Source organism: Kwoniella bestiolae, chromosome 1 (assembly GCF_000512585.2).
Source record: "Kwoniella bestiolae CBS 10118 chromosome 1, complete sequence".
NCBI lineage: Eukaryota > Fungi > Basidiomycota > Tremellomycetes > Tremellales > Cryptococcaceae > Kwoniella > Kwoniella bestiolae.
In genome coordinates this window covers 3,171,232-3,195,069 of record NC_089241.1, presented here as the reverse complement: position 1 = coordinate 3,195,069, position 23,838 = coordinate 3,171,232, and the positions used below count along the sequence as shown (strand labels likewise).

The 23,838-nt window shown below is 47.2% G+C and overlaps 9 protein-coding genes and 1 non-coding gene across 10 annotated transcripts; 5 read left to right on the top strand and 5 right to left on the bottom strand.

Moving 5' to 3' along the window:
* Nucleotides 1-1,484: 1,484 nt before the first annotated feature.
* I302_101218 lies at nt 1,485-1,599 on the bottom strand. The gene has a single exon (XR_002022028.2). It is a non-coding gene; the product is annotated as a 5S ribosomal RNA (ribosomal RNA).
* A 113-nt stretch (nt 1,600-1,712) lies between these two features.
* I302_101217 (uncharacterized protein) lies at nt 1,713-2,347 on the top strand (the record flags this gene model as incomplete). The annotated part of the gene is made up of 3 exons (XM_019191222.1): nt 1,713-1,889; nt 1,970-2,087; nt 2,253-2,347. The coding sequence occupies 3 exons, from the start codon at nt 1,713-1,715 to the stop codon at nt 2,345-2,347; spliced, it is 390 nt and encodes a 129-aa protein (XP_019047970.1).
* Nucleotides 2,348-4,259: 1,912 nt separating this feature from the next.
* On the top strand, nt 4,260-8,508 carry I302_101216 (uncharacterized protein; the record flags this gene model as incomplete). The annotated part of the gene is made up of 12 exons (XM_019191221.1): nt 4,260-4,397; nt 4,551-4,678; nt 4,743-4,887; nt 4,966-5,022; nt 5,094-5,168; nt 5,235-6,003; nt 6,113-6,460; nt 6,699-6,932; nt 6,984-7,054; nt 7,107-7,523; nt 7,580-7,949; nt 8,063-8,508. 12 exons carry the CDS (start codon nt 4,260-4,262, stop codon nt 8,506-8,508), a joined length of 3,198 nt encoding a protein of 1,065 aa, XP_019047969.1.
* Nucleotides 8,509-8,755: 247 nt separating this feature from the next.
* Nucleotides 8,756-9,778, bottom strand: I302_101215 (uncharacterized protein; the record flags this gene model as incomplete). The annotated part of the gene is made up of 4 exons (XM_019191220.1): nt 8,756-9,084; nt 9,146-9,161; nt 9,246-9,395; nt 9,479-9,778. 4 exons carry the CDS (start codon nt 9,776-9,778, stop codon nt 8,756-8,758), a joined length of 795 nt encoding a protein of 264 aa, XP_019047968.1.
* Nucleotides 9,779-10,967: 1,189 nt separating this feature from the next.
* Nucleotides 10,968-11,484, top strand: I302_101214 (uncharacterized protein; the record flags this gene model as incomplete). Its single annotated transcript, XM_019191219.1, has 3 exons — nt 10,968-11,091; nt 11,168-11,244; nt 11,392-11,484. The coding sequence occupies 3 exons, from the start codon at nt 10,968-10,970 to the stop codon at nt 11,482-11,484; spliced, it is 294 nt and encodes a 97-aa protein (XP_019047967.1).
* Nucleotides 11,485-11,877: 393 nt separating this feature from the next.
* On the bottom strand, nt 11,878-14,787 carry I302_101213 (uncharacterized protein; the record flags this gene model as incomplete). The annotated part of the gene is made up of 14 exons (XM_019191218.1): nt 11,878-11,931; nt 11,996-12,067; nt 12,137-12,150; nt 12,235-12,379; nt 12,443-12,476; nt 12,531-12,580; nt 12,640-12,702; nt 12,764-12,882; nt 12,979-13,086; nt 13,181-13,251; nt 13,337-13,452; nt 13,542-13,559; nt 13,641-13,711; nt 13,881-14,787. 14 exons carry the CDS (start codon nt 14,785-14,787, stop codon nt 11,878-11,880), a joined length of 1,842 nt encoding a protein of 613 aa, XP_019047966.1.
* A 789-nt stretch (nt 14,788-15,576) lies between these two features.
* Nucleotides 15,577-16,724, top strand: I302_101212 (uncharacterized protein; the record flags this gene model as incomplete). Its single annotated transcript, XM_019191217.1, has 4 exons — nt 15,577-15,807; nt 15,960-16,325; nt 16,407-16,522; nt 16,646-16,724. The coding sequence occupies 4 exons, from the start codon at nt 15,577-15,579 to the stop codon at nt 16,722-16,724; spliced, it is 792 nt and encodes a 263-aa protein (XP_019047965.1).
* A 339-nt stretch (nt 16,725-17,063) lies between these two features.
* Nucleotides 17,064-18,559, bottom strand: I302_101211 (diphthine synthase; the record flags this gene model as incomplete). The annotated part of the gene is made up of 5 exons (XM_019191216.1): nt 17,064-17,487; nt 17,698-17,967; nt 18,109-18,233; nt 18,340-18,411; nt 18,497-18,559. The coding sequence occupies 5 exons, from the start codon at nt 18,557-18,559 to the stop codon at nt 17,064-17,066; spliced, it is 954 nt and encodes a 317-aa protein (XP_019047964.1).
* A 316-nt stretch (nt 18,560-18,875) lies between these two features.
* I302_101210 (uncharacterized protein) lies at nt 18,876-21,651 on the bottom strand (the record flags this gene model as incomplete). Its single annotated transcript, XM_019191215.1, has 5 exons — nt 18,876-20,395; nt 20,471-20,784; nt 20,931-21,223; nt 21,409-21,417; nt 21,496-21,651. 5 exons carry the CDS (start codon nt 21,649-21,651, stop codon nt 18,876-18,878), a joined length of 2,292 nt encoding a protein of 763 aa, XP_019047963.1.
* A 1,170-nt stretch (nt 21,652-22,821) lies between these two features.
* I302_101209 (protein YOP1) lies at nt 22,822-23,757 on the top strand (the record flags this gene model as incomplete). Its single annotated transcript, XM_019191214.1, has 4 exons — nt 22,822-22,932; nt 23,002-23,084; nt 23,193-23,440; nt 23,531-23,757. The coding sequence occupies 4 exons, from the start codon at nt 22,822-22,824 to the stop codon at nt 23,755-23,757; spliced, it is 669 nt and encodes a 222-aa protein (XP_019047962.1).
* Nucleotides 23,758-23,838: the final 81 nt, after the last annotated feature.

Here is a 23,838-nt window from a genome sequence, read left to right as displayed (position 1 = left end):
CTCCCCTAGTTCATCTCAGTTCATGTGGCTTTTTTCTCTTTAAACGTTTAACCTTGTTTTTGGCTGACCCCAGTCCCTGAGATTGATTACACAAGTGGCGTTGTATGCTCGAACCCAGTTCTTTGGTTTTGGAGTGGTTCATCAACGGATTCTACCTACCCACAAGCAACTTCAACTTGGCAACAGCCAGATTGTGTTACCTGTAACTTGGTCCTTGGCGCCACATCTTCTTGCTTTACTCGGCACGGATTGAGGCGTCCTTTCTGGGAACCACGATCATCAGGAGGCGTTTTGACTGTGCTGGCCAGTCTATTATTGTTCGATGTTTTGGTCATACGCAGATACACAGATCAGCGTACCATCTGTGCGATATGCACGGCATGCACCATCAATTATCGCGAAGGGTCATTGTGGTGCGTCAAGGATCACCAAGGCAGTTGATGTTTCTTGTTCGGAGACCCCCACTCCGTATAAACCTGAATTCACAATAGGAGAACAAAAAGCTAAGCCTCTGTATTTCGTAAAACCCCGTCGTTGAAGCAGGGCTACGCCACAGCGGTGGTGCGGGGAGAAGCACTAAGATCTACTACTATACCGTGATGTAGCTTCACCCGCAGTCGATAGCGTGAACCCCTCCGTGGGCGATTACGATTACATGCGGAGCTTGCCGTGATAGTCTGGATTTAGAGCGATGCTAACTTTTTTGAGGGTGACAATCTGTCAGTCTGATTGCGTAATCGCCTCTTACGACTATTCGAGTACATCTTGACCTCTCGGCAGTCCGTCTTGGTGGGAACATCCATCGGATGGACTCACCGACAGTGTTACCTGGTCTTTGCATTTCGAGACTCATAAAATCAAGGTTACTTCCGACTCATGATCCATCCAGAGTGAGATGTGTTTGAGGCTGTGGTGGCTTTGTCTCTCCCAAAAAACGAACAAAAGGCAAATTGTCAAACCAAACGCCTCTGGGCCGCCAACGAGTCACATCGATACTGCATCTCGTCATCGAGTATAGGGTATACTTGGAATGGAGATCTTGGTGGTACAGACGGGACGATACGGTTAGATCGATCAGTCCAAATGGTTTGGTAGTTCAGAAAGAAATGCCTAAAAGGCGTAGTTAGGAAATTTAGGAACGTCTATTACGGGAACCTCCTCCTTTTGGCACCGTGCCATATAAGTCGTTCTTGATGTGGTGCGATCAGGTCAGTCACCTAGTGAATGCACACAAGGAGCAATGCAATGATATGGCGACTGCGATAGCTCTTGATGTGTCACGGCGGTGCAGAATCGCATTTCGCATTGAACGCGATAAATCTATGCCGTGATCAGACATCGCAGACAGCTACTTCCAACGTTTCTGAGTGGGCAAAAAGGCCAATCTGGCGATGCGTCGTGACATCGAACGAGCCGAAGATCGCAAGTATGTCTCAGTAGTCCGTCAAACAGCTAAAAAGAAATGAGCTTCAAAGATGAATAAAAACTACAGCACCCGGGATTCCCAAGTGGTCCCCCACCTTGGTACTAACCGAGCGATACCCAGGATGGCTTCGCAGAGCGGACGGGATGCGGCATTTTCTGGGTTCTATGGCCGTAGATGGAATCTTCGCCTGTTTATATCCTCTAAATATTTATGGAAACGGGCTGCTACAGGTTGAACCTCTTCTGAGAATGTAATAACATCGACTGAAATGAACAGTAAGACAACAATGACTGCCACCATAATCGTACCCCGGGCGGATCACGATATTCTCGATACCAACGCCGATGCGACATGCTTGCCACATGATGTCCGATCGCCTTCGACCCCGCCGCTGGTAGATTCCACATTGATCGTCGAACCCACAGAGGATAAGCGACCTCTACTGGCCCACAAGGACCCGATGGTGATGCTGAGGGGCACAATGTATCTTAGGAGCCCCGGCAGCTAGATGAAGATACAGAAGGAGCGAAGCAATGGGTATAGAAGAATGTAGGTAAAGTAGCGTTTTTCGGTATCACGAGATTAGTCATAGCCGCTCCTGCCCTGGTTGCTACTCCTCTATTGGGTGCATTGGGATTCACAGCCCTGGGTCCAGCTGCTGGTGAGCTTGTGCCTCTCTCTCTGTCTCTCCATGCACAAACCCACAAGTGGCTCATTCAACGGAGGGTATAGGCTCGATCGCAGCTGGGGCTCAAGCTGCCGGAGGGGCTGTAGCAGCTGGAGGACTGTTCGCCTTTTTACAACATGCTGCGATGGGGGGGATAAGGTGTAGCTGCTGTTTATGGGGTCGTGCAAGGTACTGCCGCGCTTGGGGCGGGTGCGAATTTGTTTCATGATAAGGTTGCTCAGAAGAAGGAATAAGGGATGACCCTCCATGCGCCTTGAGTGGCGACGAACAAGGATCTCAGACCTGATTCTGGACCTGAGCTTTCTTCTCACGACTGCCGAGCTGAGGAGGGCTGGGTGCAGTAGGAGCGAACGATCTCACTTGAGACAAGAGATCGGGACAGGTCTTCGATTGACTGGAAGTGTCCAAACGCCGTATCGTGTGTGAAAATAACTTCTCATCAACATAGGACTGCTCTCGATGTCAGATTGACTTCTGTTCTCGTAGAGGTCGACATCAGATCCAGACTTGTCTTAGTATATTGCGAAACGAGCTTGGCCAATGGTATGTTAAAGGAGAAGTGGAGGAAAGGAATCGCATCAGACTGCCTGCGAGCGTCGTTGTTTTCCTTATTGAAACCTGTGTCGAGCGACAGAAGAAGAGCGCTGGTAGGCTCGAACGTTGACGAATATGTTGATACTTGAGGTGATCCAGTACTTTTTCCCACTTAGTCTTGACTTAAGAGGTAGTCCAGACACAATCCATAGTCAGATTAGATGCAATTCGACTCACTTCGCCGCCATCTATAAAATGACGACCAAGATCTGTAGCCAGGTCATAAGACCTGGATGGGAAAGTTGAAGTAAGCAATATAAATATTCTTCAGCGCAATGAAGATATATAAAGGGGTTCAAGTCTGCTCTCGTTATCGAAATTCCTCTTTCCTTTTTCTTTTCTCTCTTTCCAGGGCGAACAACCAAATCGAGAAAACCGTAACAACTTTTAAACCCCCCAATACCAATATTATCGAACGTTTTTATACGAAATGTCCTCTCTTGAAACTATGGGATTCACCTCTGAAGGTGTCGCTGGTAAGTCATCTTTCTTCTGCACGGTCCCCTCCTTGTCACCAGAGTGTAGATTACGAGGAGGTAGCTTACCAGTGTGAGTTGGTTGGTGTATAGGCTCCGCCGCTGCCGATTGGCAATCTGATATCGGCGATGTCTCCGCCGGTAGTAACTTTGCTGAAAATCAAAGCGAGGCGATGAGCGGTGGTAAATAGGCCTCTGCGCCGCGTAACTCGAATCACTTACCCAGGTCGAACAATGAAATGACCGTGATGAGAAAAGAATGTCTGCTTGAAAGAAAAGAACGAGGAAGAAAAGAGAAAAATCGAGAGCAACTTTTATGGTATGAGAAGAACTTGTATTGTCGTATCGTCTGTCGAGCGATGATGAAATGAATGTGTATGATGTCTTAAATCACTCGATGACGAAGTCGAGCTTGCGAAATCAGTCTGCACAGCGACAAAGTAGGCTTATGTCTTATGCTGAGAGTCAAGGATGGATCGCATACGTCATAGATAGATGATACCCGCTGAAGTTGAGCCTTGACCTCGAACATCTCGATGATGTACCTGCAATGGTACACATCGCTATCAGCATATCTACCTCTGGCGCCAAGACTGCCGCTTGACTGAGTTACATCTCATGTCTGTGAGCCCGTGTACGCCGCGGTCACCTCTCAAGATAGCTGCGCATGGGTGGCAAATCGTGTCCGAGCCCCATACATCGCTGATGTCTCGTCGGTCTGTTCTTCATGAACACCTGCTGTCAAGTCCGCAGCACAAGCATCGATGACTCGTGGATGAGCTGATGTTATGCCGAGATAGCTGCGTGGTTATCATGTATTTGAGTTACTTGTAGCTGTGCCTTTATTACCCAATTTGATTCCGGATCTTCACCCCTTCCTTCACTTTGACCCTGATTAGGAAACGTTGTTATGTCATGTTGTATTCATGCGCACTCACTCCCGCAATTCCCACTCACTCTGCTTCAACATCCATCATTACATCCTTTATCTCTCTTCGCCTCACATATCATACGTCCTTATCACCTTGCCACCGACTGTATCTCGAATCCAACAGGGTGAGAAGCTGTTACCGACATGGCTTACGCTTACCCATCGGGTGATCTGGGAGGATCATCAACCTCACTTAATGCTAGTTTGCACAACGCCGGACATGGACTCGGTCATGGCTTGAAGAGGTATGAAGCTGGGTTTGATGTTCTGAGGGAGTTCAAGGTGAGTCGAGGAATCTACAACATCAATTAGTCGCAGAAAGCTTGAATGCCATAACCACCATTGGGATCAAAACAGCATGGATATCAGGGGTGTTGATCATAATTGCAAGAGGAACATGACACGACATTTACTGATGTTATCGATACCCTCTAGCACAAAATCTCAGAAGACGAACATTACGTATCATTCTTTCAAGACCGTATACGAGTTGAAGAACAATATATAGAGAACCTCACTAGATTGTACGATAGGAGCGTAGCGATTGATACTTTGCATGACGAGTGGGTCGACGCCTTCCTGCGCTAATACCCTTTTGCATAGCTGATTGTGACATGTCACCGCTAGTACGAATCATAGAAAGCAGAACAAAACGACCGCTCGGAAAGCATGGCAGGAAGTCAGGGATTATACGCAGCGGGAGATCCAGTCCAGAGAAGCCATGGTGGGAGCTCTACGAGAGGATGTCATGAAAGAGCTTGTCAAACTCAAGGTCAGTTATATATGACTGTGCTTGAGATGCATCCATGCATTGTTCCTAACAGCTGACTTCGATCTGGGAATATATCAGGATGAGCAAAGTAGGATTAGAGGAGCGCTCAAGGATAATATGAAGCTTGCGAACGAGGTATGTGTTATGTCTACGCAGTCGGACATTGGGATCTAGAAGGTAACGTCCCAATGTTTCTATACGTGCAGATGTACGATGATCATGCTCGAACCCAACTACCTAAATTGAAGAAGACATATTACCACAAATGTCAAGCTCTAGAGGTATGTTGCGACGTCCATCGTATGTCAGCGTTAAAGTGATCATAACTGATGCATGGCAATCAACAGGACCACAAACGTCAAGAACATGCTATAGCAATGCAAGCACGACTTCTGTCTACCCCATCACCTCCCTCTCCCGCCAGCACGCCATTGCACGAGCATCCATTTGCCGTTCCTGCTGGTCCATCATATATATCCCCACCAACTTCCACCCCTCCCTTACCAGCTATGAGCAATCCTGCTCTTTCTCAACCTGAACCTTTGCATTCAACTCGAGAAGATAAGAAAGCCAACCGACTTCGAGCAGGCTCAGCATCAGGCGGGGAAAGTAAGGGTAAAGATGTATTGAACGATATAGCTCAACAAAGCAAGAAAGGGTTCTCGGCATTCATGCAGAAGTTGGGTGGTGATAAAGATAAGGACAAGGATAGCCACAAGGATAAAGATGATTATATCATCGTTGGCGGAGGAGATGGAGATTTAGGTGGAAGTGGAAGTCTACAGAGAAGAGGTACTGGAACAAGTGGAGCAAACAGCAACAGCAACCAGAAAGCATTATCAGCCATGAGAGCCGTCAAAGTCAAGAGGGAAGCGGATGAAGCTGATAAAGCTTATCGAACCGGCGTTTTCCACCTTGAATCATTGAGGCTGAGGAGAGAAAAGCTACATGCGTCCGCTATGACTAGCTTGGAGACTTTCAATGACGAGTTGAGTAAGAAGTTGAGGTTGGCTTTGGAGAGTTACATGGACGCTGTACATGGTACGGCTGCTACCAATGCTCAAGCTACCGAAGTCGCCAAGGAGGCTATTGATGGTATCAATTTGGAACAGGATAGTGAGCCATGTCTATACATTCAAGATGTTGATCTGCATCTCGCTCTGCGCTGGACAAAGTGAGGTCAATCTATGGAATATTTCGCTGATACGCCTCGTTCCTATTATAGTGATGCTCTTCCGCACAAGACTCCGATCAATCGTCTCCCCACCGATCGCACCTATCCCATACGAGAACTTCTACGTCGGACCATGTAAATCCCTCATCTTCGGAGTATCTCTTACGGATTACGATTTCACCAGAGGTGACTCTTCAGATCACGGCAGACCACCTACCATCCTCGAAAAAGCAATTGCCGCGATAGATGAAAGAGGCTTGTACTTTGAAGGTATATACAGAGTTAGTGGAAGGCATGCCGGTGTACAGAAGATGGTTCAGGGTATCGAATTGGATGAAGAGAAATTTGTGTTTGATCCGAAGGACGATGTGGCTAGTATTGGTAACGTGCTTAAACAATGTAAGTCGAAGATGTTTCTACTCATCATTTTGACTGGTTGGAAGCGTCATCTGTGGCCATGTATCGCTCGAGTCTCGCGCAGTCTGCCTGGGTATTGCTCAGTTCGGAATTTGCCTCCTTCCCCCCACCTGTCCCTCGTTTCTCCTTGCTTTCACCTCGCTCTCACCTGCGCATCGCCCTTCTCATCTTCATCTTCATCTTCGAAGAAGTCGAAGCCGATTAACTAATCCTCATATAGATTTAAGAGAACTTCCCGAACCTGTTTTCCCTTTACCTCATCCTGAAAGAGTGAAGTACACCGAAAGTAGGGAATCCCATATCGAAAGCAACTTCTCCTCCCTTCGAGCACGTTTGAGAAGGTTACCGCCTATCCACCAGACAACCTTCCAAGCTATGATCGAACATCTGGGTCGAGTGAACCACAAGTCAGCAGTAAACAAGATGGATGCTAAGAACCTGGCCGTCGTCTTCAGTGAGTACAGCGTACAAACGCCAGGGATGTCATCGCTGACAGTACATGCAGACTCCGTCTTGTTTGGTCAAGAGCAGACGCCTACTGATACTACATCTTTACTACAACATCATCAGGGCAAGGTGAGCGTTCTTCAGTCTCTGGAAGTTCATTATATCTGACGAGTGTTCGTAGGACACTGTCTTGGAAGACCTGATCACCTTCTCAGACCTACTTTTCGGCGTCGATTCACCTGTAGTAGCTCCCACAGCACTTCCACCTGGACCTGCGCTTTCTCGATCTGGCGTTTTATCGCATCATCCGATGGATGAGGGACCTCAACCCGGTAGCTCAAGGACAAAGATCAAAATATCTCAGCCCACCCAGGATTCAAATGACATCAAGACGTCACCGGTTGTATCCGATTCGGGTTCAGAAGCTGCTCCTACCACCAACGAACCTGGCACAGCCAAACCTTTGGCAGTATCTCAATTCGCTGAAGCTGATCCAGTAGAAATGGGTGTGTTCACTCCAGATGAGAAGCTCGATTTATTGTTTGATCCCAAACATATACCTCAGAGCATAATGGTCGGTTTACCAGAAAACATACACGTGAGTTTTCATTTTACTTAGCGAAGCGCGTCATGTACTGATGTACAACGAATTAGCTACGACCATTGGCATCGAGCGATCTCCTTCGATCTCACTTCCAACTTCTGAACACCCTACGAGAGTCGCCAGCATTAGCCCCATCGGTCTACTCGGCAATCTTCCAACACTTCAAATCGTGTCCTGGGACATACTATATCTTGGTAATGGTGAATAAAGAGAATGACCAGCTGGTAGCATCCGGGTCGTTGATAGTGGAAAGAAAGCACATCAATAATGGTGGTGCTTCTGGACATCTCGAGGATATAGTCGTTTCAGATACGATGCAGGGCAAAGGTTTGGGCCTAAAGCTGGTATTGGGTCTTCGAGACATGGCGGTGGGATTGGGCTGTTACAAGGTCATTTTGGATTGCAAGGAGCCTAAGATGCGTGAGTGAACGTCATTCTCATCGCCAAGAGTATCGATTGCTCTCCCCCTTCACTTCGACGATATCAATGATCTTTGCAAGAGCGTATTTGCTGACTCTCTCGCTGGTCCATAGCCTTCTACGAGAAATGTGGTTTCCACAAGCGAAGTGCCGGTATGGCATACTACGTAGCAGATCATCAACCTCCTTCCTCTGTGCATCCAAGAGAACTAACACCAACGAGCCATGAATCATCTTCTCCTTCAAATACCACCAACCCACAACTCTTATCACTCACTACCGACATACCACCCGGATCACCCTCTCTGACCTCCGCATCGTCTAATAGTGGCGTGACATACTCGTACCCCACCGCCGAAAGTACCGTCTTACCTGCCTGGGCCTCTGAGGGATTAGGCTCAAGTCCACTTGGTCCACCTAGTGCCAGTGCTATTCCGACGTTGAGCTTACCGGGAGGTCAGGTAGCGTCGCCTATAAATCGCCAGGAGAACGATAAGACGCCGTTGCCCCCTGGTGCGGCGCCTGCTAGTACTGAGGCTGAGCCTGAGAGGCTGCCATAGGTGAATGGGTGGAAATGGCAATAGCAGGAATGTCCGAAAGAGCATATTTTGTGAGGAGTTGTGGAAAGTGGACGGATGATTGGATTAGTTATAACGACGCATTGTAATGATACCGATTTTTATAGTGTTTTTATAGTATTTCATGGACAGTATAATGAAATTTCATACATATTCAAGTTCAACATCAACAGGCATACACATATAGCTATATCAAGGAATCTATCGAAATCTCATATTCTATCAGATCTCAATTATTGGTCAACACGAAATCGTCGTCGTACGTGATTTTGTCCGGGAGACCAGGTATTTCGCAGACCTTGTGACCTCTAAATCCGATAGACTTGGCGATCACTTCGAAGTCCTTATTGTACCCTTTCGCGTCGAGATAGATGATATATCGGACGCAATTAATGAAGCAGGCCGTCAAATTTCTCGATGTAGATACGCACGTGAGGTGATCGTTCCAATCTGACAGTTTTGTGACGTTCCATCCGGTTTTTGCGTGTTTCCACGCTTGAGGCATGGTTCGATCGATCTGCATTTGGTGGAGGATTCCCATTGCCCAGTCGATCTCTCCTGTGTGCGCCGACGTGAGTTACAGCATGTACAGCCGGCCAGACCTGGGTTTTCGACTTACTGAAGAGGGAAAGCCACTGGGTGAAGTGAAACAAGAGGATCAGCTTACTCGTTACATGTGCTGGTGAGTACCATGATATGCTGTACGGCACTTGACTTACCATGTCTGCTACTACCTTGAGGTCGTCCAGGGTACTCTTCATCTTCGGATCGCACTTTGGGAGGGCGTGATGGTGAAGTAATTGGTGATATCTCGCGCCGTTCAATGCTTTCACCCATGCCAAGCACAGTTCGTCTCGCGTACACGATACCTATCACCGGTAGACAGTAGACTAAGCGTTGCCGCCACTTGTCTCGGGTTGGCAGTACACGTACTGGATTCAACTGAACTTACTCGGTCTCCCTTTGTAGAGCAATACCAGAAAAAGGTGAACCAATATGGTGCCCAGCTAAACCATCTTTGGAACCACCAAAGATGACATTGATCTCTCTCGTAATACCGCATATACCCCTTGCTAGTCGGCCCATTCTGGTCGATCAGTCGAGGTGATTTGATAGATTCAAGGATGAACTTGACTCCTGGAAATTCATCCGGGTCGGGAAGGTTTTTTATCCCCGCTCCCCCTGGGCACAGTTCGTGGCTTGAGGTGGAACGGAAGGAGGAGAGAATGGACTCGGATTCTTTTTTGGTCATGGTGCTGAGTAGCCAAGAGTTCAGATGAGTGTTTTGATATTGGAAATGAGAGAAGAAACGAAGGGAAACGAAGATGAATAGTAAAAGTGGAGCTTCTGATAGTCTGGTACAGTAGGTTATATCTTGCCGCTCCCATTTAGGTTCACTGGACAGCCACGACACTGTAGTACGTACTAGTACAGTACGTCTACCACCGCCTTGTACGGTATGCGGCATAACGAGTTTTAGAAAGTCCTTCTTTTCTGCTGGTGACAGTGGTGTGGTCGCACCCGGCAGCACAATCAGCTAAGCGGGCTATGTCCCCTACAATCCGACATGGCAGAGATCCCCTGATTGAGCTCACATCATACCTCGGTAAAGGGCTTCAGCAATGTACAAGTTATTGAAACTCTGTTGTGCACAGATCCCCTGAGCGAACCAAGTGCCACTGTTGTCGTTATCCCACATAACTATATAGTATCTATCTGTACTAACCCACTTCGACCAATCGCCAGGACAGTCCGAATCATGCACTGAGTTAGTATTTCCAAACTCACTACAATGACAACAACCTGAGATCATACCAACTGATAACTCCCGACTGCTAAGAACATAGTCTGCGAGGGATGTTCATCCGTGCGGCTGTACACCTTCTCGAACTGGATTCGAAAGGGTACAGGAAACAGTTTTTGGAGCTGGCAGAGGTTTGTGGGCTCACTATGATACGGGTTCGTAGGCTGCCTGGGTTGGGGGTTTATGATTATACTGCTAGATTGTCAGACAGCGAAGACGAAGGGGAGAAGGCCGAAGGATCCCGTAGTGGTGCTGCTTCGCAAAGCTCTACTTCTCAAGAGGAAAGACTGAATGAGATTTAGAGACAGATGCGGCAGGGCCACGACCATTCGTATTCATATACACAAACACACATGCATCTGAGTACCAGTAGCACATTAATTATTCTTATTACTCGTATTCTGTTCATTGAGATTTTACCTCTCACCCAAAAGTTTGGTAAATTAGCGGAAATGCCCCATGAGCAATGACGTCATAGCCAAGATTGTTCAGGACAACGACCAAGACGATCAATTGAGGAACATCAACATCCATATTCCAAAACATTACTCTCCTCTCATCACTTCACTTCTCATTCATCTCCTCAGCACTTCGCACCGAGCAACACATAACACATAACACAACACAACCAGCCAACATGTCGTTCAACCCCGCCCCCACAGCCCTCTCCAACGAACCTACCGAACCAGTACCTCCCTCCGTCGTAGCTAGTGGGACGGGGTTACCATCAGCTCCGAAGGAATACGCTGAAGCTCAGCAGGGTAAGTACATCACCCTCTCACCCTTGGTCATATTAGAGGGGAATTGACCGTATCTAATCATTGGGTTGTACTTCAGCCGCGACAGCACCTGGGACTGGCGGGGTGGTAGAGCAGCCCGGAGCGGAGGGAGATAAGATCACGTTTAAAGATCAGGTGAGTGCTTCTCATCTTATGGTATAGTCGATAATCAACGGCTGAACTGATGATTCGTCGGCCTCCTATTGCACTTGCACTATCTGCTCCTACCACACCATCACCCCGAAATGTATGTTTCTCCCCATCCGCTCGGACACATCACAGGTCAACGGGTACGCCAAGAAATTCGCTGGGGCTGTATTCAGGAATGAGGGCGAGAAGGAATTTGGTGAGAAGAAACTACAGGGTGAAGCGTGAGCTGAGCTAGGGTAGAAGATGTTGGAATTGAGGAAAAAAAAACAGATGTAGATAGATAGAGAAAATGTATCGTTAGGACATGTATCATATATTGACGATTCCATCATCCTCCTGCTATCACTGTATTATATGATCCTCGGACAAGATTACACGAGCAACGGATGATAGATCTGGACGTGGCTTGTTTGAAGAGTCAGAATAATCATTCTGTTCATCTCGGTATGATGCAGGGTGAAGTAAACGAACACTCTATCTATGCTTTGGGTGGAAGAATGAATACACACATATGATACAATATTTACAGTGTAGTCTCAAAAGTCTCGCTCGGATGTTGACTCTATTTGAATAATGTCTTTCCCCACAAGCTCTACTATCTAGCACCATCCGTCAGACCTACAATGAATCCCACGATCTCCTTGTAGATGAAGTATTAGTAACCGTTATTCCCTATCACCCGCAGCATACCCATCAATCAGCGCCAGTCATCTCAGAGAAAAGCCCGCCAACTCACCGTTCCTTTACAATGTTCATTAGAGCTTGTAGGTATGCAAGAAAGATATCTACACCATTCACAAGCTGCGTTCTGCGCATTGGTAAAAACCGTGAGCACGATGTCACAATATGGAGGTAGAATGTGGAATGATAAGCTTACAGGATCGTCGGTATCTAATTATAGCGATAAGGGGGAATCCAGATCAGCCAAAGTACCTCTGTTGACATATACTCAAATTCAAATAAAGCTGGACTTACAGAAATTCTTGATGGTCAATACGAAAGCCAGTATAACCAGCACAAAAGCTATCACCCTCGCCACCCATACTGCATACTTGTGTCTCTTCGACTCCGAGATAGAAGGGTAGAGTATGATACCTAGTAGAATGCCTAATGCCCAGCCCTACGACAGATTTGGTATTGACATCAGTACTACGCCTTGTGATGGATGGAGGAACAGACTCACACCTAGATGTGCTAGTCCATCGACAGCATTTGGTCTATCTCCATCGATCAGCAGAATCCTTCTGGTGTAAGATATCAGCAGAACTCACATGTACCCTATACCGAACCCAATCCAAAATTCAATGGCCAACAAGAACGCCTAGTAACATCATCAGTCAGGTCGTACCGATATCGGGTGGAAGGGAATATTCAGCTCACCTTGAGTTTCGGTCTTTCCTCGTATTTCCAATGCAATACCAGATCAACTAAAACGCATGCGTTCTATCAGAGTGATCAGTCATCAGCTTCTATCCATCATCAAGAACTTGAAGCATTCACTCACCGAAGCGAACAAGGCTCCACTCGCTCCCACACTGGGTATGCCCGTTCTGGAGAAGTTACCACCCAGTACAAAGCCGTAGATCCCACCTGCCATGTATACTATCAAGAATGGGATTGTGCCTACAAGCCCGTCATATCCGGCGGAGATCAGCATAATGCTTTCATGGGAATCATTGCGACAGGATTTGTGTTGCTTCGCAAGTTGAAGTGACTCACCCATCTCCCTCTCAACCTGCGCACCTGCTATGATCTGAGCCAGCATATTTAACAGCAGATGGACAATGCCGACGTGTAAAAAGATAGGGTAGACGAATCTCCATGACTCTGTGTAGAACGTGGTCAAAATGTCAGCGAAGTATGAGGATGTTCCGTTTCCTGCTCAAGCTGAGGAATACGGAATAGGAGGAGTTTCACTCACGATCAGGATTCTGACCGTTGAATCCCCCGTGTCCGCAAATCTCCTCTATGGAACATGCCGTGGTTGGCGGGCTATTCACGATGACCACGACAGATGATTTAGCTATGCTTCTCTTCGCTGACAGGTGCGAACAGAGATACAGGATATCCGACTCACTTCGCAGTATCATTCAAACATGCCAGCTGAAAAGTCGGCGGTAGATCTTCGACGTACTTCATACAGGGCGGAAACCTCGCTCCGATGTTTATCAGGACTTCTGCTGATGGGCCGATCTAAAGAAGCAATGACTTTAGCCGAAGCCAACCATCTTCGCCTGTGAGAAGTGTGATCACAATCGGAGATAGGAAAAAGGGAAGCTCACCATAGGATTGAACGATGGCTAGATAATCAACAATACCACCAGCAGAGAAGTTAGCTAAAGGAGAACTGTAGACTTTAGGAAGGGTAAGCAATAGCTCACCTTCGTTGCTATAGGTGATCCCATGGCTTGGTAATTCGCTACCATCTCATAGACCATCAAAGCGGTCATGACTGTGTGAATGATAGATCAGCTATCAGCATTGCCTATCATGTACGGTCTCCCATCCAAAGAGAGAATAGCTATTCCCTCCCCTCCTGCCAGGAATCTCTCACTCAAGATAACCAGGCTACATTCTTGTCCCTTTTCTCTACGGAGATATCCCAATCCCGTCGCACTCACCAATAGCCAACCCCCAACTCGCCACAGGCCATCTCTGCCCCCCTATCCCCCTCCTCTTCCTCTCTATAGCCTGTTCAATAGGGTACTGACCGAACCTCACCCCAAACAATGCCAACAGCCTATCCAGCCCAGTGGGGAAAAGCAAAAAATCATACACTGTGTTCGGTCCCCTCAATCTCATCCCCCCTCCATTCCCATCTTTGGATAGCGACGTAGGATAGGGGTACGGTGAATCGCCATATCCGTCTTTCGAATAGTAGGGGTTGGGTTCAATCCCTCCTGAAGACCTATTGGTATTTCCTATTAAACCCATCTCGACCTCATCTTGGGGATGGAGGGTGGTAGATGCCGGACGAGGTTTATTGGTCTGGTAGTACTCCCCATTCTCATCTATATAGCTTAATCCCCCATACGACGGAGCCTTGTCCCTATGTCCCTGTCCCATCGGTCCACTCCCATCTTCCAACTCCGATAATGGTACATGAGAAGGTTGGTATTGCTGCGAGGGAAATTGGTTGGGGTGGAAAGGGAGGGATCGTTGACTCGCTGAATCCCATGGACCAAGGGAGGGCGAGATAGACCTAGGGGGATGTTGATGATCTTCCTCATAGGGGTTATTATACCCATATCCATATCCGTCATTCTGCGATCTAGAAGGTGCCAGCAATCCTACATCCCCTTCGTCGTTGTACGAATTAGACATACGATAATCCCTCATTACCTCCTGAGCTTCACTTTCTCCTCCTGTCGGTCGGGTTGTGGGTTCCAGGCGCGCTGTACCGCTCTCGGGACTTGATTGATGGGGATAGCTGTGGTCTAATGAGCTATAGGAGGGTGCTGGTATTTCTTGAGCAGAGTATATCCCTTGGGAAGAGGAGGGGTTTGCTCGTGGACCGTTGAGTGGCATTGTGATTGGGATTTGGGCCGGTGGGTTATGCGAATCTATGTTTTTGTAATTACAATGTTCCCTTGGTTCTGGTGTGAAGAATGAAGTTGTGTTGTTTGAACAGTGAGGTGAAATGCTGATGATATGTCGTCAGATCGTTAGGTTCGTTTTCTATATAATGGTCGTTACGATGTGAAATTTTCAGTCTCAGGAAGGGTGAAGCACAGCTAAACCGAGTCGGAAGTAGGTATAAGCTGTGCGCAGGTATGTTCTATGCGTAGTAATGAATCCTGATACGAGTCGAGTGAGATGCTCTTTATATATGATATATGATATGCTAGAAAGGAGGTGAAATGTACTTCAAGGTATATCCTTTAATATTCTTTCCCTCATCATCATCACCATCTCGCTCATCATCCATCCATCCATGCCATGACCGCACAGCAACATCTTCAACTACTCACTAAAAAAACATGAAACGGATCTGTGCGTACTCTGTACGTCATTTCGTCAAAAGGGGGGGAACACCCATGCATAAACCACGTGTTGGCTTCCTCCCGTTTCATCGGATTCTTTTTGATGTTTGAGCTGTGATTCTTGGCATCATATCATCGTATTGTATCGTATTTTAGATATTTATCGTGATCATTCATTCATTCATTTAATCGATCGAATGAGAGAGAACCTCTTACATTGACCACCTCGACGACCATCTCGCCGTGCCAGAAACAAGGAACAAGTATACAGAGTAGAAACATATCATCAGTACCGTATCGTTAAAGCGTAGACCAACACCTACAATTAATCACAATGTCCTCATCCTCATCCTCATCAAAACACCCCCAGGCATCCCTCAACCACACCCTCGTATCGATGCCTACAAGAGACCAATCCGACCGAGCAGAGGCATTATTGGAACTATCCATATCACTCATCGAATCTTCCATCGACGTGCTACGGTCTAGTATAACCACGGACGAACAGCTGATAAGGCAGAGTACGTTGATGCCTGGTGGGACGCTGGGTAAACATTTCAGGCATGTGAGTGCACCACTTCAAAGGGTACGATCCATATCCTCATATGTGATATATGATATGTGAGGGGAAGGACGTTCACCTCTTCTAACGATAAGAATATAACCTGTGTTTGTCTATATATTGGATACTCGCTGATACATAATCTGACCAAATAGGTGATAGAATCCTTCCGAGCGTTCCTCCTTCCCTTCATCCCCCCACCATCTTCTTCCTCACTGGACCAAAATAAGGGTACACCAGAAATAAACTACGATTCCATCCATCCCACCTCGCGTCGCCCAATCGCACGATCCATTGTATCATGTTCTCACGCCCTCGAGGAGATAAGAGACGATCTCATTGCGTTCGGCGACATTGCCCGGAACTTCACGAGCAATAGCGATGGAGTGGGACAGGGGGTAGCTGGTGAATCAGGCGTGAAACAACAGAGGAAGGGGCTGGCAGAGATGATGGAGATGAAAGTGAATGTGGTGGCTATCACACCTACGAGGCAGGTAATGGGATCGACGGTCGGGAGGGAGGTGAGTGATTGAGTTTAGTCGATATGCACGGTAATTTCGGGAGAGTGGATGTCCATGCTAACATTACGGTATTGTGAATAGCTATGGTACTGCTCCCTCCACGCTATACATCACTTCTCGATGCTCCGTACGATAGCTGTACATGAGCACGGTCTGGAATTACCGGTAGAGTTTGGTACGGCCCCTTCGACGCTATTGTGAGTGTTGTTATCTTACGTAGACCAACAAGTGCCACCCCAAGGGCGTGGCGCTGAGATCCAGGGGAGGCTACATAACGTCGTGATGAGCAAAGATCAATAGCTGATATCACTGTAATACAGATATAGAGGGCTGAACTGGAAGCCCCCTAATGAGGATAAAGAAGTTAGAGTAGCTGTCAAGTCCAAGGCGAAGTTGTAATGGACAAGCCATCATGATAAGTAGCTGTACCAGAAGGATGGGAACTACAAGTGATGACACGACCTCTGATCGCGATTGAGAATATTGTTAAATCATCGTGTAGTGTTAAAGAACTTTGAGGATGATCTTCCCAAAGGATAGATGTATTTTTTTCATATACTTGTCATTATTCATAGCAACGCGTTGTTTAATAATCTTATCACTATATGGAACCAGCATTGTATCTCGTTTAGTACATCATCATCATCTCCCCATCTATCTATGCATCGTCTTATGGAATTTCAGTGTCCAACGTCCACTTGCAGATTACATCTCTACTTCAGATACCTACGAAACAAACTAAAACGTCTCCCTCTCAACCCCATAAACCTCCTTACCAACCTTCCACCACCCCCCAGCTTCACCACCCACGGCAAACCGTCCGGCATACTCAAATTCCAATGGATGTAGTTTCTTACCAACAATAACGACCGAATGCAATGGTTCTCCAAATTCCTCTTCGGAGAGTTGTGCAAGTTCCTCCAAAGTCCCACTGATCAACTTCTGCGTGGGGGTTCCAATCCGTGAGAGGGAGATGGCCAATGTTGATGCGGGTGGTAAGAGGGATTCTTTCACCTCTACATCCACATCTACATCCCCATTATTAGATGAAGAGGAGGAGGAAGAGGGGTCTTTGGGATGTCTAAGGGACTCTGTTAGGAGGATTTGGGAGAATGCTTGGTGGGGGTTCATATATCTTGGTGGCTCGTATATGAGGCGGCCTCTGTGGTGAAGACGAGCAATGGGTCAGCATTGATCCTCAACTGTCCTTCAACCTCAGAGCAGCTATTCGTTATCATCACAGAAAGGTATCACATCTTTCCCTCTTCATCTTCAGAGATTCCCAATATACACCACCCCTCACCCTCCTCGCGAGTCTCACTCCCCCTCAATGCGCTCAAGTCCCTAACGGGACTTTCGCTCGACCACTCACCTAGCCATATTCTCCTCACTCTGCTCCCTAACTTTAATATCCAGCAAAACCAACGTATGCACCCCGATCCTCAAATTCTCCTCCAATCTCTCAAACCAACTGTCCGGCCTCCAAGTCTCAGTGTAGAATACCAAAGAAAGGGTCTGACCGAAATTGTACATTTGTAGTCCCGTTGATCCTAGGGCGGTGAGGATCGAGGCGTTGTGGATTACTGAGGTGGGGATGGATAGGGAGCGGGCGCGCAGGAGGAGGTCGGTGTGGGTCGTTGCTCTGGGTGGGTGAGATGTCGTACGAGTCAATATAATTTAGAGAAGAGTGAGGATTTATGCAGTATACAGTACGTAGGAAGAGACAGAACAACAGAGAATCATCAGCCATCTATCTGTTATACACTAGAGGAACACCACTCACCCGAGAGGATCACCGACCACCAGAAAAGCCACATCGATCTTATCGGAATCACGGAGTATCTCATCCGCCTCAAGTTCAACCATCTCCCTGGTGGCTATTATCACTTCCTTCTCGTAGAATGCTTCCTGTGTCGAGAAAGAAAATGTGAGCGAGTTGAATTATAAGATACCATCATACCGTGACCATGAGCTAGAGCACGGAAAAGAAGAAGAAAAAAGAAAGAAAACTCACCAATCGTTCTTTCGAAACCATCAATATCGAGGTATAGCTCTCCAAGTAGACCCTCTCGCATCCCTTGATAGCCTACAGTTTCACATGATATTAGAAAGGATCGTCGAAAAAGGCATACGAGTATACCTCAGACCGAGAGTCAGATCTCTTGACCCACCTCTAACCCTTTCACGGTTATATCCTTCTCATCGCTCAGCCCTAATCCAATAACGTAGAACATGGTGGTTTGGTGTATAGTAAAAATAATAGTGACAGAAACAATATAACAACATCAAAAATCAACATTCAGAATCCAAAATAAATTTCTGAAGTCCTCTTCGTATTTTCCTGGTTATCTTATCGCTCAGCTTTGTACAAAACAATTTGATCCCGTCGTTGCTTCCCATCCATCATACTGCTATGTTTATATCATACAAAGTACCTATGACTATGCATATACTAGTATACGAGTATAATACCCAAGTCCATGTCCATGTACTATATCTCATATATATGTCCATAATGTTCCACCCAACACCAAAGTCCAAGAGAGATCTTCACTCCAAGAAGAACAACGCATTGACCAACACCCAAACAATCCCCGCAGGCCAAGCCACCGCCAAAATCTCTCTCCACGATTTCGCGACAACCCCATTCCTAGCTTTCCACATCCATACCATGAACCTCTTACCCGTTCCCACCAGATTCCCTATCCCCAACCCTGATCCTCCTCGTCCTATGCCAGCACCAGAACCATTCGGATCCAACATGTAAGAGTACAGAGATTTATCTTTCTTCGACGCTGCGCTACTCCAGTCGCTGGTTGATAACATCCTAGGCATGGTTACTCTCCGTATTGGTGCGGGGGAGATCAACCCTGCTGTAGAGGAGGTGAGTGGATTTTGAGAAGCAAGGGAATATGTCGAAGATGATACTCGGCGTAGCTGTTGAGAAGGTCCGGTACCGCTATTTGCACTTAAAGGAAACGTTGATCCTTGAGGAGTGGTAAATCCTAGTCCTGCTCCCGATGTACTGCCACTTCCAGGTAATGGAAGGAAATACGATCCACCCGCTTGACCAACCTCCGAGGGAGTATCCGTCATTCCATATTGAGCATTGTGATGCTTGTTCTCATTCATGTATATATAACTTGATCGTCTCGATACGCTTGGAGTTGGGGATGAAGGGTCAAAAGCCTGTTGTTGACCCAATTCGGGATCTTCGTCCATCCTCGTCAATCCCGATGAAAAGTTTGATCCTCCATTCACGCTCGGTCGATGTTCTTCCACAAATGACATTCGGGGAGAAGCGAACGGTGAAACAGGCGCAGAAGCAGATGTGGACGTGGGGTTCGAAGTGAATCTTCTTGCACCGCTTATACCCAATCCTGGAGTTGCGGTTGTAGACCCCATTCCTACTAATTGTTGAGATGATTTACGACTAGGTAGTGTTAAGGGTACGGGTTTATCTGACATGCCTCTTCGAGTCGATAGAGATGGGTTGTTAGGGTTGGAAGGCATAGTCTCGGAAGATAGTAATGCGGGCGATAATCGACTTTTCAAATCACCATAGTATGACCCGTTCTTGGAGATTGACGATCCGCCAGACCACCGTTGCCATGCGGCACGTATGTTCGTTCCGAACAGGAATAAGAATGTTAAGATTGCCAGAGGCATGTATACTCGATAGTATACACCGGACTGATCAGGTAACAGACATGGTCTGTCGGCGTGCGTCGTCGATCCGGCATACTCATTGGGTTGGGGTGGTATTAATGATAACAGTTGGAATCCCGGTCTTCTGATACCTGTCGAAGAGGAGAAAGACTTGACGGTGACTTCCCGTATACCTTGAGGATGTCGATGTTCACAATAATCATGATCGTCTCCACTAAACACTATACTGGGTTGCAACGCGTCCAACAAGAATTTTGACGTTTCACTACCTAGTAAATTCTGATATCCTGGTCCAGCACCCTTTAATATCCTCCCTCGTTCTCGTAGAGGTCCACAGGTAGAAGCTTCGGGTCGGGCGAGGGGAATATGCGATATTAGGATTTTAGGACCGGGTGGTGGGTCTGACAGCACATCTCATATCAGCTCTTGTCCTTCTAGGCTTTGAGTCTATTAGTCTACTCTTCAATGAGACTTACTATCGCCCAAATCCTTTACGAATTCAATGACACCACCCTCTACACCATCCCATTCACCAAACTGCATCTCAGCTGCATACCGCCTGTAATCCTCTTCTACCAGTCCTACAGCATCGAGCATGATCAGACTGTGATTCGCTATCGGTAATATGGCATTTGGCGGTGAGAAATGTTTGGCATATCTGTCTCTGGAATGAGGGGAGAATAGTCGGTTAGGACCTAGCGGTATGTCGTGATTACCCGGTACGAAGTGCATAGGTACCGAGGGAGGGAGTTGGAATATGGATCGAAAAAGGTTGTAGTATTCTTCGTATCTGATCATGCAAGGGTGTCAGAATGGCTTTTGACCACGAAAACGCCGAATCTTTAAACAGATCATGACATTCCATCCAAGCCAGCGAGACGGGAATTATCATGTCTCTGTCCATCTCGACCATGAGCAATAAAGGGCTACACTCACTCATCATCACTCATTACCCCCCTTCCGCAATCCAACATATCCCCCAAAACAATCACAGCATCTATCCTCCCCAGTCGCGTCACAACATTCCAACTTTTCCTCATGAACAACTCATCTATCTGCTGCTTCAGCCAATTCACCCATGGTCTACTTCCCTCAGGGTATGATAAGACCGGGTGTGGAACGTGGGGATCGGCGAGGAGGACGACGTGGGTAGGTGCAGATTTCAGGTGAGGGTTTGACCGACGGAGGGCGGAGTCGGGGAATCGGCAGGTCGAGAGGGAGTGAAAGAACTGGGTGAGAAGTCAGCGAAGGAAGCGATATGGTCGGATGTAGGGCAGGGTCAAAGGAAGAAGAGATGGACGGCAACCGTAGAAGGTCAGGCGAGACAGGGACGAAAAGGGCAGATGAAGGGGTGGATGAAAGGCGAACTCGGGAAAGACAGCGGGGCAACAATCGAAAGAGAACGTCAACTCACATCTCCAACCTATTTGAAAGACATTAAAAGTCACTATCAGCATTCCAGCTTCTCTATACCTAATACTTCCCTTAGATATCGACCCACCTCAAACCATATGACCAGCACGATCCAGCCAAACCGTAACGCCAGCAATTGCGTGCCCCTCGACTTCAATCCCGACCTCCTCTTTCCATTGGGTGTCAAACCTTTTTCATTAGGTGGTCCTAGGGAAGGCGATCGTATACGAGGTGAATCGAGCATAACCATGTAGATGAGCGAGATTTCCTCCTGGTGCTGTTATGTGCTGACCAGAGCTTCTTGATCTCTGATCCGATGTGTTGGTTATCTGCCCGAGTGGGTTCTCGGATGATGTCTAAGTGATTTTGATTGCGATATTGCACGTCGGATGATGGACACGTCTTGATGCCAGTCGTGTGAATGGGTGAGTCCGGAGCACCAAGGGATGATAGAATCGAAAGGACCTGCCTTGCTCTATCTAGCCTAAAGGATGATGTTGGTGGTTGATCGTAGAGTACTGGTTAACCTTGATGGCTCTATGATTGATGATGTTGATGTTGATGTTGAATAGAATTGATCAGACACGTAAAATGTTAAAGATATCATTATTGATCATGAATCAAAACATGAAAACGCCAGTAGTAGTGTAGTGGATGCGAGCGGACGCGACCCCGGAGAAATACAAAAGAATAGTCAATTGACCCTGAGGCTTATACCACGTCCCGACTACATGCATGCCTACCTGTCGGGCTATGAGCGGGATGTTAGGTGTGCTGGGCGGGGGGATGTGTGAACTGTGCATAACAAAGGAACGAGCACACATAACACCAGAGTAAACCCCGCTGAAACACCGACAGGGCAACCAAATGACGTACAGGTGTGGCACACAGTGATGGATGTGCTGTCATCAAATCAAAGTGATAAGTGGTATGACGACATGCTCAGTCAGTTTGCAAGTACACGTCCCATAGACCCACATACCCACCCACCCAACCCCTTCCAGTCCCTTCCAACCGTTCCCATTCACCATTCCCTTATAACCTCATTCTCATTCCAATCTCTCATTTTTGTCTCCTTCATATATCCAAACATATACTTACATATATACTCACTTGCTCTACATCAAGAACAACCCAAAGACAACTAGACAAGGTAAGTCTATCCTCTTTTAATATCGAGAGGTTGCGTGAGAGATGCAAAAGAGAGAACGAGATAAGGTGCTTGCTGGGTGAATCATATGATAAGGATGATACGTCATCTTCTTGACGCTTCACTTGCCATCTCACCTCTACTACTCATCGTCTACCATTGCCCCTCTCCCTCTTCACTGCCTGCATCGCTAGATGTCAACCCATCATGCAAAGCATCTCCTCTAAAACGACTGCGGCTGACTTCTCTCTTTGTTGCTTCTAGATGGCCGCCCCAACCCAATCCCAACAAATCAAACAAAACTTCCTCAACCACCCTTACACCCAACAAGCCTCCAGATTCGCTACTGGGCAAGTCAACGCTCTCGATGCTGAGGTAAGTGTCGACGACATCACCGTTAGTGAGCCGACGTAGCTGACCAATGATATTCCTTGATGTGTACAGCTTAACAGATACCCTCTCTTGAGAAACATCGAACAACAAACCAAAGTCCCCAAGGCGTATGGTGTACTAGCTTTGGCCGCTTCGTAAGTTTGCGTCTTTACCATTACTTTCCCAGTTCCATTACTCTTCAGTAGCTATACTGGTCGTACGACCGCAAATACCCCGATACTAATGCTTCATTCATTCTGCAGCGCCGTCGTCCTCATCTTCTTCAACATGTTCGGCCTCGCCCAACCCGTCTCGAACCTCATCGGATGGGCTCTCCCCGCCTACCTGTCCGTCCAAGCCATTGAATCCCCTCAATCAAACGACGACAAACAATGGTTGACCTACTGGGTCGTCTTTGGTTCGCTCAACCTCGCTGAATCCCTCGGTGTACGAGCTATCCTCTACTGGGTTCCTATGTACTTTGTCTTCAAGACTTTGTTCACCATCTGGCGTGAGTGTTTTGTCCTGCATTTCTCTCAACTGAATCCAAATATCCCGTTCCTCCACGAACGTCTACTGATATCCGTTCCATCACACACAGTCATGCTCCCCGCTACTCGAGGTGCCGAAACTCTCTACTACCACGTCCTCCGACCCGTCATCGGAAACGTCAAGCAAAAATCCCAATCCACCACTGGCCAAACCAACCCATTCGCCAAGGACTCAGCCGCCGCTTCAGGATTCAACCCCGCTGGGACTACCGCTCCTTCAAGCTTTGAGCGTGAGTGGGCGTCTCACCTTGCTGGCACGACAGGATATAGATACTGACGTTATGTGAATTACATGTGTAGACGAGAAAACCCTTTAAAGAGGGTTCACAGATCCCTCCAATCGAATTTGATGTGAATA